Source organism: Mixophyes fleayi, chromosome 4 (assembly GCF_038048845.1).
Source record: "Mixophyes fleayi isolate aMixFle1 chromosome 4, aMixFle1.hap1, whole genome shotgun sequence".
NCBI lineage: Eukaryota > Metazoa > Chordata > Amphibia > Anura > Limnodynastidae > Mixophyes > Mixophyes fleayi.
Genome location: NC_134405.1, coordinates 334,458,334 through 334,472,429, shown reverse-complemented (window position 1 = coordinate 334,472,429; position 14,096 = coordinate 334,458,334). Strand labels below are relative to the sequence as shown.

The 14,096-nt window shown below is 43.3% G+C and overlaps 1 protein-coding gene and 1 long non-coding RNA gene across 2 annotated transcripts; one reads left to right on the top strand and one right to left on the bottom strand.

The window, feature by feature from the left end:
- Positions 1–81: 81 nt before the first annotated feature.
- Positions 82–13,949, top strand: AKR1B1 (aldo-keto reductase family 1 member B). Its single transcript, XM_075210487.1, has 10 exons — positions 82–189; positions 7,594–7,761; positions 9,588–9,704; positions 11,587–11,664; positions 11,982–12,104; positions 12,306–12,412; positions 12,654–12,735; positions 13,120–13,203; positions 13,342–13,424; positions 13,583–13,949. Exons 1-10 carry the CDS (start codon positions 118–120, stop codon positions 13,623–13,625), a joined length of 957 nt encoding a protein of 318 aa, XP_075066588.1. The 5' UTR covers positions 82–117; the 3' UTR covers positions 13,626–13,949.
- On the bottom strand, positions 10,078–11,989 carry LOC142153163 (uncharacterized). Its single transcript, XR_012691450.1, has 2 exons — positions 11,825–11,989; positions 10,078–10,368 (listed from the first exon to the last, which is right to left on the bottom strand). It is a non-coding gene; the product is annotated as an uncharacterized LOC142153163 (long non-coding RNA).
- Positions 13,950–14,096: the final 147 nt, after the last annotated feature.

Here is a 14,096-nt window from a genome sequence, read left to right as displayed (position 1 = left end):
TGGTTAATGCCATAAACGTCAGTCTCCGCCCACACCACGCCTCCACCAATCAGCGTCCTCTCCCTCCGTCCTATGTGAGTGGCCGGCGCTGCTGTCAGTCACTGAGCGGCTGCGGAGATGAAGGGACCGGATCACGTTGTGCTGAGCTCCGGGGTCAGGATGCCCATCGTGGGGCTGGGGACGTGGAAGGTGAGAGGGGCCGCTGGGGACCCCGCTGCCGGGTTATACTCTGCCCTATAGGTGATATTACAGCGTATTGTGCCCTATACAGAGCCTGGTACCGCCATATACAGCGGACGTGGTGCTGACTCCGCTGCAGGATCTCAGCCTTTACTTGTAATAAACCTTATTTATAGATATATATCTAGATGGATGTTATGTGTTTGGGCCCTAACAATCCAATGTGGCCCATACAGATCTTACTGTTGCAATTTTAAAGATATGATTCAATAAATGCAATGATCTGCTGTATGGCTGTCCCCAAAAATGTTATTAATCTGGTCAGACGGACCCACCTGCCCCAGGGGCTGCAAGTGCAAAATGTGTGCAATGCAAAATACTAATGCAATTTTTGCGGCTGTTTCTCACTGGCGCATGTTAATAGCACAATAGGCAGGTGCCTGGGGGCCCCATAGCCAGTTCTCTTAATTAGAATAAATAATCCTGCAAAAGAAAAGACGTCATGGGTCACTGAGCAAGTACATATCTCTATCTATCTATCTATCTATCTATCTATCTATCTATCTATCTATCTATGTGTGTGTGTGTGTAGGGGCCTCGGTGCACTGCTTTGCCTGGGGGCCCATAATGTTGTTAAGATGGCCCTGCATTAAACGATGCACGTTGTGTTTGCAGCACAATGAAAAGTGGAAGGAAAAATATCTATCAGCAGCAACAGACTTGTGAAACTTTTAACTGTAGACAATTATATATTAACTGTTTGCTTGAAAGGGGATTTATTTAATCACCTTTAAACTATTTTGAGAGGTAAGAAACCTCCTTATGGCTTTTTTATACTGTCTATAAAGACATGATAGTCCTCAGGCAGCTTATAATTTGGTTAGGAGTCAGTCCTGGCTTATGTAAAGCATGTAATGAATGTTAAAACAAGTTGTAAAAATTTTATGCATGCTGTAAATTGAGTTTATCCAGCAACTGTGACATAATGGACTCTGAGAAGAGAGACGGAAGTTTGACCATTGCAATAATTTGCTTTAAATTTTAACGCTCTTAACTCAATAACTGAACCGTGGTCTCATGGTCTCTTCCAGTGCACATATGTCATAGATTTATTTATAGTAGAAAGACATATATATATATATATATATATATATATATATATATATATATATATATATATATATATATATATATATATATATATATATATATATAATTATACTTTTTATTACTATGAAAAGCCTTCAGCTTCCTGTCTCCTGTCCCAAGATACTATACATTTAATTTTTGAATGTAGGTTAGGAGATATGGTAACTTCTCACTTAAGTTACTGGAATGGCTGTCGTAGAGGTGTGTTACACAATGTAACAAGTTATGTAAGAAATCAGCATATTTTGTGTGAAATCGCTCTGCACATGTCCAGAAATCATTCGTGCGAGTATTCGCCTATGTAGACCAGCGTGAGCCTAGGGAGGGAAGGGGCGTCCTAAAGTTGTCCAAGTACAGTGTAGGGCCTACGCTGTAGGCTCATACAGGGCCATCTCTTCGTCTGGGCAGGTGCCCGGGGGCCTTGCGGGCAAGGGGGCCCTTCCGAGGCAGCGCTCTTAATAATAATAAAAAAAAAAAACGGCAAAAAAAAATACTTACCTTGCGGTCACGTCAGCTGGTGATCCGGCTCCCTCCCTGGTCTCCTCCTCCGTGCTGCGCTCACAGTGAATATCGGGCGTGACATCATCACGCCCCACATTTCCATTGCAGAGTACAGCACGGAGGAGTCAAAATATATTATATATTATATTTTTTTTACACACACACACAATGCTTTCATTGCTCTGTCTGATAAAGTTACTAGTATCTATCATTGTTCTGCATGTTTGGACAAGTACACACTGCAGCAACTGTTTCTTGGATATTTCTTTTGATAACTGCAGGTTTTATATTTGAACATTCTGTAACATTCTTTGTGGTTGTCAATGACAGATGTACTGCTAATATGTACAATGTGGGAATATTTGTATTATATAAGATTGTGATGGCACTGATTTGTTTTTATTTTATGCATTTTAAAGCCTTTAACAGGTTGTGGTTGTCAATATTATGAAAACCGTTTTATATAATAGATTGGGCACCACTCTGAGGACTATAAAAAGGTTCTTTGCACTAAATAAGTTGAACAGCTCTGTTATTAAAAAAAAATTATGCATGGACTATTGCTATTGATGTGCATAAGAAATAAGTCGTATTTTTAAGTTATAGTATGTGTATGATCTGAACATTAGTGCTTAGTGTATCTCATTGCAGTGTAAACAACTCCAGATTAAAACCATTTGATAAATAAAAAAAAAATGAATAAAAAAATAAATAAAATATATATATATATATATATATATATATATATATATATATATATATATATATATATATATATATATATATATTTTATTTATTTTTATGGGCCCTGGTGCACTGCTTTGCCCGGGGGCCCATAATGAGGTTAAGATGGTCCTGTCTGCAGAAATGCATGTATCCACCTGCTGGGTGATATCTCTTATACCTGCTACAGGGCATATTTCTGTGGTCTTTCTTTACGCTTATTTTGCCAACAATTGGTGTCAGCGGAGTGTCTCACCCCCCCATCCCCATTGACAGTGAACTCTTTTCATCATACACCCAATTTTAAATATACGCTCATCAGCCACAACATTAAAACCATGGACAAAGGGAATAACATTGATTATCTTGTTGCAATGGCACCTGACCAGGGGTGGGATACAGACTGCCCATGCTGGCCCCTGTCCACTGCCAAAGGTGCCTATAAGGGGCACGTTGGCACCAGAACTGGACCATGGAGCAATGGAAGAAGGTGGCCTGGTCTGACTCACGTTTTCCTTGACATCATGTGGACAGCCAGGTGAGTGTGCATCCATTACCTGGGGAAGAGCCAGCACAAGGATGCACTATGGGAAGAAGACGAGCCAGCGAAGGCAGTGTGAGGCTCTGGGCAATGTTCTGTTGGGGATTCTTTGGACCTGGCATTCATTTGGATGTTACATTGACACGTACCACCTACCTAAACATTAAGCAGACCCCACATACACCCCTTCATGGCAGCGGTATCCCCTGATGGCAGTGGTCTCTTTCAGCAGGATAATGAGCCCTGCCACACTGCTAAAATTGTTCAGGAACGGTTTGAGGAACATAACAAAGTTCAAGGTGTTGACTTGGCCTCCAAATTCCCCAGATCTCAATCCGATCGACCATCTGTGGGATGAGCTGGAAAAAGAAGTCTGAACCATGGAGGTCCCACCTCACAACTTACAGGACTTAAAGGATCTGCTGCTAACGTCTTGGTGCCAGATACCACAGGACACCTTCAGAGGTCTTGTGGAGTCCATGTCTCGATTGGTCAGAGCTGTTTTGACAGCATGAGGGGGACCTACACAATATTAGGCAGGTGGATTTAATGTTGTGTCTGATCGGTGTATGTACAGTGAGCTTCATTTTAAAAATAGACTCTTCCTGGGAGTATGGCGCTGTACTGTGACATCATCACACAGCGCCAGGCCCCCAGCGCATCACTGACCTACAGGAGCCGGCAGCTTCTGCTCTTTCATGCAAGCAGCTGGTGCTCAGTATGGGTCGATGCGTATAAATTAAAAACACACAGTAACTTAATGCCACTGATTCAGTGTTTTAGGCAACCCTTGAACCTTGGCACCCTGGGTGACTGCTACATGTGGTACTGGTTGCTGTGGACCTGTTTACATAGAGGCAGTTTAACCATCTCAAAGCAGATTCCAATAGTGTTAGGGGCTATTCAGATTGGATTCCCCCTAACACTATCAAAGGAATCCAGACTGACGCACACACGCTGCGTTTTACAGACTGTGCTTGTATTGAACACAGTGTCCAATTGATCTGGAGGACGCAGTCTAATTCCATCTGTTCCAGAATACTTCCACTGACTGCTCAGGTCCAGACAAAGCAGTCTACCACGTAGTGCTACCACCCATCGCCTTTATAATTTGTCTTGGAGCGAATAGGTCACTGTGATATAGAAACATTGTGGATGATCAGAAAGTGGTTAAACAGACGTCTTTGTGTCTAGCAATGTACGTAGCGTAGACCCTCCGTAACTAATGCATTTTGCTTAACAAACTGTGTTTGGTTTTTTTTTGTTTTTTAAGGAGCAGATTTGCTTAATTTTTGATAAGTCATTGTGATGTGTGACCATGACGGATGATGAATTATACTGTTTTAAGTTTGCGGTTTACTTTAGTTTTGCATCCAGTAAATATTGCCTCTCGTTTGCTGACTATTTATCTTTTGTGCCTGTAGATCATTCAGTGCCAAAATAAATATTATCATATCTTGTATATATTCTTGGGGGAATTGTAAAGATGATTACATAGTGACAAAGAAACTTTTGTGAGTTCAAACAACACTGCGAGAGCTTCAGTGAGATGATTTTGGTTATGGTCATATATATTCTTTGATGTAGTTGACCAATAAGCGCACACATCCTAAGTGCCATGGTTGACGAGCTATAATACTGCATAAAGATAATGTATGTCGCTCTGTCCTTGACAGGGACTGGCCGGTCTCGGTAGACAATGTGGCATCCGCCCCCCCAGGTCCCACCTTGGGCTGGGTCACTGGGATATCAACATTTTTTTTTTCTTTCCCTTTAAAAATGATCCGAATAGGTTGCTGAGCAGACCCCCCCCCCCCCCCCCTTCCCCTCCCCCCAAAAAAACCCTGGGCTAAAATTTGCCAGCCAGCTCCTGGTCTTTGATGTCTCTTAATTTGTCTGTTCATTTCGCACAAAATGTTCTGTCTGGGTTTTTGTCTGATTCTGTGTCAGGATGTAGTTTTGTTTTTGCATGCACATTAAATAATATGTAATGGATCGTTTTATTAATGGTTCTGTCTGAAGGTTTCAGTGGTGACACAAATACATTGCCTTTTACGCCAGCCTAATACGCGGTAGGTAGAGGCGCTACAAGAGTGTTAGCCTAGGACGGCCTGAACCCTGATTGTTACGTTTTACCTCTGAATCATGACACAAGTTAGACCTTAAGAACCTTTGCACACTTTAGAAGTTGGTGGTCGGTTGGCAGGACTGTTGTGGGTGATGCCAGGGACCCCCAGCTGTCCCTGGTGGTAGAGGTATGCCCTTTCTGGAATACCTCCGCCAATCTGCGAGGGACCAACTTGCACAATAGCTAACTTGAAAAATCACTAGGTTTATCAATTCGCCTGATAAATTACTGTACTGACAGACATAAATTTCCAGTCTGGTTGCTTTGAGTGACCGTACAACAGGCTCGGTACTCGAGGTGTGCCAATCTGCCCATATGAAACTTCTAGTTATGACGTTTGCCTTTCCTGCCAGTGACAGATTGCAGATCTTTTTACCATAGTTTCCATCTCTCGGTAAAGCACCAACTCTGAACGGTTCTGCTCAAATAGATCGACCATTTTGAATCCCTCCTATTTACAAAGCTTTTCCCTCTGCTTGTGAACCTATAGGAAATGTTATTCAGGGACAAGGGGGTAAATGTATCAAGCGGAGTGTTTTCTGGCGGGTTTGAAAAACCAATCAGATTGTAGCATCATTTATTTAGTACATTCTGCAAAATGATAGCTAGAATCTGATTGGTTGCTATAGGCAACATCTCCACTTTTCAAACCCGTCGGAAAACTCTCAGCTTGATACATTTCCCCCCAAGGTCTCTTTCTTTCCCTGCTAGCTCAGCTTTTAATACACGCGTTTGGAGAAATTCCAGTTTTCATTAAGTGAATTCTTTACGCCCCATGCGTCTGATTTCTGTGCTCCGAGCCAGTAATGAGTCTAGAAACTTTACAAGGTTGTTTATAAAGAAGGAAATAATCTATGAACAGTATCAAAGCATTTGGAAGTTATTTGCAATAGCTTTAAGTTACATTCAAGCTGTTACTTGCATCTAGGAATCTGTGAGTGTGAAGAGGTTGTTGTATCAGTAGAGAACAATGTTCACATTTCAAATTACACTCTAAGTTCATAAATGAATGGCAATAAAACTTTACCATCACTCTTCCTGCTGTCATCTGAACCTATACATGTAATGTCGCAGGGAATGGGCACACCTTTAAATAGCGCTAAAGGGATTTACAAATTAAAGTCCTTGTTAATTATACGGGAGCCACTTGACTCGGCACATCTGTAATTCCAGGCAGGATTTAAGAGCAGGGAGCTTGCGTTGCTGATCCAAATCACGACCCCTCAACTCGACCCTGAGAGACTCAGCGCTGCCTGCCAGGACTGTGGGCAAAGAGACAGTGGTGAATATTTGCAGACGGGCATAGACAGGTGGAGGAGAGGAGAGTGACACAGGGGTGTTGGGGGCTGACAGGATCTGTGGATTCGGCATGGGTGGTGGAGAGGGCTTACCACTTTGGTGAGGGACAGAGCCGGGATCGGGTGGTGCAGAGATGGTCGAAATTTAGTAATAACCAAAATGACAGGTGGGAGGAGTCAAGTGGCTCCCATATAATTAACAAGTGTCAACATTTTTCTTTTCCTTTGGAAAAATAATCGTGTATCAGTTATTTCTAACCTATATACTTGTAAGCTGATATGTATTAAGTGAGTGTAAAAAGATCCTCCTCTATGCTCTCACATTCACTTGCTTCCCTCATGTCTGTGCACTTTGCAAGACGTTTAACCCTTAATGTGTGTTAAATGTTTAACCATGCAGAAAAATGAATGACAGTGTTTGCATGTCAGGTGTCTTCTGAACTGGACTGTGAATAAGAATGTGGGGGATAGTGTTGGGTCTGTTCTCTGGAGCCTGTCTAATTATTAAGGGCTTGCTCACATCTATCTGCTGTTAGCAGTGAAAAAGCACATTAACGCCTGAGCAGCTCATTAAAACTAGGATGAGTGGTTCTAATGGGTTTGTTCCCACTGTTGCATTTCAATACCAAATATTGATGAATGTGTAAAAATATTGGAAAGAGGGTAATAAGCATCTTAAAGGGTCCAAGTACATGAACATCAGTGTTCAGTTTTTGTTCTTTTTACGTTAATATAACATTGTAGATGGGCGCAGTTATTTTATCAGGTCTAATTGTGAAGTTTGTTTCCTGTTGGGAAATGGGCTAAAACTTTAACAGAGCAAATTGACTTGTGTGCGAGAAGGGCCAGCGGAACGCAGTACGGGGGCAGCAGAAGGGCGCTGTGATTTTAGGGGCACCCCGCCAGCCTGTCTGCTCCCAAAATGACTTTCTTTCGGCACGGGTGCCTCTGAGTAGCGAAATAGGCGCCTGGGTACAGGGGAAGCTGGTTTAGGTTGAGTTCACTGATGCTGGTGGAGCATTATATCTGTATATTGTACCTCTATGTAAACCTCCCGCTATATTTTCTTGCAGTCTGAGCCAGGCAAAGTGACAGCGGCCGTCACAAAAGCCATAGACGTGGGGTACCGGCACCTGGACTGCGCCTTCGTCTATCTGAATGAGAATGAGGTGGGCGAGGGCGTCCAGCAGAAGATCAAAGAGGGCGTGGTGAAGAGAGAGGAGCTGTTCATCACCAGCAAGGTAAAAATCTGCTCCAATTCTGATGGTAGAAGCGGTCCAACGATGACCACAGGGGATTGGCCATATGCAGTTCTCTGTCCGCCCGCTGCGGCATCGTGCAACCACTGTTGTCAGCCGTTAGACTTGAGTAGCACACAAATCTATTCTCGCTCCTCCATTCTAACAGAGGGCTGCATACACTCTGCCCCCTGTACATGGAAAGGATATTATTATTATTAATATTTATTTATAAGGCGCTACAAGGCATCCGCAGCGCCGTACAGAGACAAACAAAATCACAATACAATGGGAGACAGCACAGTACAGTAAACACAGCAACTCAGTACGCTCAATGCACAGCTAGAGAGGGCGGGGAAGGGGGAGGGAGGATCCGAAAATGACGGGGCCCAAGAAGGGGGGCGTGGAAGACAGGGAGACCCCCAGGGGGGAGGAGGGAGCGAAAGTGGATGTGGGGTGGAGGACCTTTGAGGAGGAGGGCTAAGTAGCTGGAGAGCAGAGTTAGAAGTGGTGGAAACAGGAGGAGAGATGGCCCTGCTCAGAGGAGCGTACAATCTAAGGGGAGGGGTGGACAGACAGAGAGACGCAGGGGAGAGAGGGAGAGTAGGGGGACAGAGGCAGAAGATAAGGTAGGAAGTTAAGTGGGAGACAGAAAGGCTTTAAGAAAAAGGTGGGTTTTTAGGGCCCGTTTGAAGCTGGATAGATTAGGGGAAGTTCTGATGGAGGGAGGGAGCTTGTTCCAGTGGAGGGGGGCAGCGCGGGCGAAGTCTTGGATACGCGCGTGGGAGGAGGTTATAAGGGGGGAAGAGAGGCGACGGTCAGAGGCAGAACGGAGAGGGCGGGATGGAGCATGAATAGAGAGGAGGGTGGAGATGTAGGGTGCAGTGGAGTTGGCGAGGGCCTTGTAGGTGAGTGTGAGGAGCTTAAAGAGGATTCTGAAGGGGAATGGGAGCCAGTGAAGGGCTAGGCAGAGGGGGGAGACAAAAGAGGAGCGGCGAGAGAGGAAAATAAGCCTAGCTGCAGCGTTAAGGACGGATCGAAGGGGATCGAGATGAGAGTGGGGGAGGCCAGTGAGGAGGAGGTTGCAGTAGTCCAGGCGGGAGATGATCAGAGAGTGGATAAGGCATTTGGTGGCATCTTGGGAGAGGAAGGGCCGGATGCGAGCGATGTTGCGCAGCTGGAAGCGGCAGGATTTAGCAAGAGAGAGGATGTGGGGGCCAAAGGAGAGAGAGGAGTCGAGGATGACACCAAGGCAGCGAAGTTGGGGCTGTCTTATATGTCCCATATAAGATTGGGATTATGTTTGCAAAATAGACCTTCCTGGAGAGTTAGTTGTTTTTGTTGCAGGGTTAAATTTGCAAAATAGACTTTGCTCTAGTTCACAAACTGAACCCAAAATAAAAACAAAGAACCAGCACGTTGTCCTATGTGACTTATAATCTCAAATCGGCTCAAATATTTGTCATGTTATCACTTGCTCCTTAAGAGATGGCAGAGACAACTCTAACTTTGCAGAAAGGCTGTATAGAAAATAATATATTGGGTCATATTAAACTACAAAAGAAAAAATGTTGCGTTTAGAGTGTCTTGGGTATCTATATAAGTGATATGTTACCAGGATTAGACATTGGGACCATCTCTGCTCTGTACCCTCCATTCACTACTTACCTGGCAGGCAAACTCTTCATTTCTGTTTTTGTCCTGGAGACAAAGCTCCGGGTAGCTTGGGAGGCAGATACTCCCCAGCGTCCAGAACAATGAGATCTGTCTTGTGAATCGCTCGCTGTCTGATGTACAGTTGGAGTACTAATACTTTGTGATTTGTTTAGCTGTGGTCGACGTTCCACAAGAAGTCTATGGTGAAAGAAGCCTGCCAGAAATCTCTCCAGGCTCTGAAACTGGATTACTTGGATCTCTACCTAATCCACTGGCCAACAGGATTTAAGGTAATCCGCAGCCACACGGCTGCCTGTTATGTACCAGTTCTGCTTACGTTCTCTGTCTCTTGTCCGCAGTAATCCCAGAGCACACTGTGGTGTGAGCTCTATAGTTTGTTAATTCACAAAGATTTCCAGGGAGATTCGTGTCACCAGGATGCCATGTTTTTGTGACAATAACGTATTTGTGACCTATTCTGGTTGGAAAGAGAAACCGCATCCTGCGGAATGGAATGATTCTTTAAAAAGAAGATGAATCTGATTTGCTTTAATCTGGCTTCATAAATTTCTCGCAGATCATACACTGTCATTGGGAGAAAGTGTTACATTATACTTCTGTTCATTAACTACAGAAGGAAGAATTTGAAAAATGTGACTTCGGTTTTAGGAGAAAAATATATTTTAATAAAACATTAGTTTAAGATTTGAATGATGCAGACAACATGTTAACTTGGAGTTTCATTATTGAACTCTGACCATCCGGCAAGAGGGAAGTTTTTTTTTTTTATATCATTTGAACAATGGAAACAGTTCACAAATATCCATCAATTATTACAGTTTTATACAACGTTTCAAAAAGATAATTATTATAATATGCAATAAGTTCTGTCTCTCTCTGGGCGGCTGGAATGCGTCTTTGCTTTTGGTCCTTCTGGCAATGTTATCTGGATCTCTGGTGAATTAATTACAGGTAATATAAATATTACAATTAGTGAAGTCATATTTTAGTCTTAATTTAATAGGGTTTAACACCATATATAGTAGTGACACTTACAAGACTCTAAACCTTTTACTTAATACTTATCTTATTAAGTTATTGAACATTGATTCCATTCTGAGAATGTAAATCGGGGCCTCCCATTGGGAATATTAGGCGCAGCTGGAAAAAAGGAGTTTTGCTAACCTCCAATAAAGACTGATTACTATATACACATACCAGCACCTGTAACGTCCTAAATTAATACAGCAAAAATAAAAATAATGCCACAAAAAGAGCTTATCCAGTTCACCTTCAAATATATTTCTAGGTTTTATTACTAAAATCAAATGTGACAATAATATTTCACTTCACAAATTACATGTTGTACATAACATTCCTAAATTATGATGTGAAATATTATTTTTTATAGAAATATATTGGAAGGGGGATTGGATAAGTTCTTTTTCTGGCATTATGTTTTACCGTATTAAATCGGGAGGATACAGGCGCTGGAATGTGTGTGTATATAATGATGGTTAAATACACTGATATAATTGTATCTTTAATTGTCAGTTCAGTTTATTAAAAATTCAACTTTAACACTTTGATCTCCTGGGCTGCCACTCACTAGAGATGGGTTTTCAAATGCATAAGTCGGCCATTTTCCTGGAGACCAAGTTTGTCCCATGTGTCAGGAAGGTGGGTGGTATCTTGTGTACAATATAGCAGTGTTATACGTGTGTTTGCGTGCCCCTGGCAATGAACGGATGATCAGAGGGGCAGGGCCACCAAACGCTCCGAAACGCCACGCCTTACTCCCCCCCCCCCCCCCCCCCCCTCCCCCCTCCCCCTGTCCTGAGTCCCAGACCTCCAAGGTTGGGAGGTGTAGTAGGTGACTGTCCCACTTTCTAGGGATGTACAGGACCCAGCGGAGGCGGCTGAACCCGTGAGAATGCGGCCTATCGATACGCCAGGAACCAGTGACCTCACTGAAGGACCTCAGTGTGTATCTGTGGTTATTAGTACAAGTTATGTTCCTATTGCTATATTCTGCAGATTTTAACAAAACCGTTAAATCTAGTTTCCATATTTTTATAATAAACATAATTGTAACATAGGACATCTCTGCTGTCTTACTGCGCGACGTCCATTAGAATTAGCAGCTGAAACGATTTCTTTGTACGTTTGCAGGCTGGAGATGCGTCTTTTCCCATTGACGAGCAAGGGATGGTGATACCAAGTGACACGAACTTCTTGGACACGTGGGAGGTCTGGCTACAAATTATAACAAGTTTACAGATATACATTCTGTAAACTTATTATGTGTTCATGCAGTTTAACATCTTTACCACTGCTTCCTTTAATAATAAATTGTAACAAAAATCCTCCCAATCTTTGTTGCCCTGAAATAACATTTTGCTTTTTGTACCTTATCTGTCCAATGATCTCAAACAATGACTAGGCGCCGCGGTAGAGATGGCTCTGCAGAACTTCGTCCCGGTGTAGCTTCCCTGCCCATCCAATATATACTGCATTGTGTTATGTCCCATATACTGACCGCTTCTCTTATTGCCCTGTGTTATCAGGGAATGGAGGAACTTGTTGATGCAGGATTGGTGAAAACCATCGGAATCTCTAACTTTAACCACAACCAGATTGAGCAGCTGCTGAACAAGCCAGATCTGAAATACAAACCAGCCGTCAATCAGGTAAAGGGGCTTTATTTTATTTATTTTAAAATTAGTTCTGCTGCCCAGAGAAGGTGTCATTGTGTGGCAGCTTTGTGCATTTCGGCCAGGACACGTCCTCTTGCAGATTGCTGCATTGTTCGACCTCTCCGGTTACTGAACTTTTCTCTAAAATCCTGTGCTGTTCTCCGTTCAGTCCAGACCTTTATTTCTGTATTACAGGTTGAATGCCATCCTTATTTGACTCAGAACAAACTCCTTGATTATTGTCGGTCAAAAGGCATCGTGGTGACATCGTACAGCCCCCTGGGGTCCCCAGACCGGCCCTGGTGAGTTGAAAATATTGGAAAGGATGCCTGACCTGTGTATAACTAGGGGTACTCTTAGTTTTCTATAACGTATAAAACTGTGGTAACATCCCATAGTACTTCTGTCTCTGCTTTGCTGGGTCCCCATAGCGCCGCTACCTCCATTCAGGTGTTTGGCCTCTATCAAATTGCTTCAGATATGTAAAAACAAACAATAACTAATCATTCAGTGTAACCTCCTCTGTTTGTCATTGTGTATTAGGGCTAAGCCAGAAGACCCCTCCCTCCTAGATGAAGAGAAAATCAAAGCCATTGCTGCCACGCACAAGAAGAAAGCTGCCCAGGTGGGTGAGATGGGGGGGGGGGAGGGGGTCCAGCAGTACATGACCCAGAGCACGTACATCTGTGGCACTATAGAACACGCTGCTGGGGACACACTGGCCAGTCCTCCTGCACGGTCTGAGCATTGGGTTCATAATTTAGCCACACGTGTAAGGTGCTAAAATGTACAAGGGCCGGATGTTCAGTGCTCGGGATGAGTGCCGCATCTCTTCCTATCGCACTGGCGTCAAAGGATGACTGTATACTGAGATTATCAGACATATATTAGTAGACACTTCCGCGTGGTGGCTGCAAGCTGCCTTAAACCAGAGTGTGAAACTCCCCACATCTCTCAGAAATCTCAATCTAAATATTAGTCTTCAGCGCTTTGTAATTTCCCTCTACAGGTCCTAATCCGCTTCCACATCCAGAGGAATAATGTTGTTATCCCCAAATCGGTGACCCCTGCACGCATTGAAGAGAACTTCCAGGTACCGTAGGACAACAATGTGTCTTCTATGTTATAACTCCTCTACCTGTGGGTGTGAGAAGCTGACACCGCAGCCTCTTCCTGTACGTTCCGCTAAGTCGCAGAGCGAGGTCTGACGCTTGTCTGTTGTTGTTTCCAGGTCTTTGACTTCGAGCTCTCCCCAGATGAAATGAAGGATATCTCTAGCTTCGATCGGGGCTGGAGGGTCTGTGCGTTATCTTCGTAAGTGTAAACCTGGGGGTCATTACTGAGCAGTTCTTATACTTAGCATTATGGTAAAACGAATCCTCAAGTAGTAATAATCTGTTAGGACAGTCGGATATGGGTGGAAGTGACACATCCTGATAACACTTTCTTTTTTTTTTTTTATCCACTTGCAGAGCCAAAAACCACAAGGATTATCCATTCAACGCAGAGTTTTGAGCTGAAGCTTCATCCGTTCAATCAGTGCGTCCTGTTTGTTTTGCTTTGATAGTGGGTTCTATTAGTCTCTGTTATAGATCTTACAGTACATTTTCAGGCACTTGTAGTTGGGTACAAGGAGCAAGCTCTGACGGACAGCAAAACAAGTGCCTTATGGCAGATTGGCAGGCGGCCTCCTTCCTGTTTGCACTTAAAGGTTTAATTATTGTGATGGGATGTTTTGGCAGTCGTTATACACTCCAGTCTACTCCATCTGTAACTCCTGCCCAAAAAAGTTGTATAGTTTTGCTTTTCTAAATACGGTCAATAAATCAGTTTAAAATAGTTTTTAGATGCATGGTTTTTTTGTTGTGCCAAATGGGCAAAGGCTATAAATTTCAATCCATCCTTTACCAAGAAGGGTTTCTACACAATTTTACGACTGACAGGGCACCTCTAGCCGCTGAATGTAGTAATATCCAAAGCAAGTAT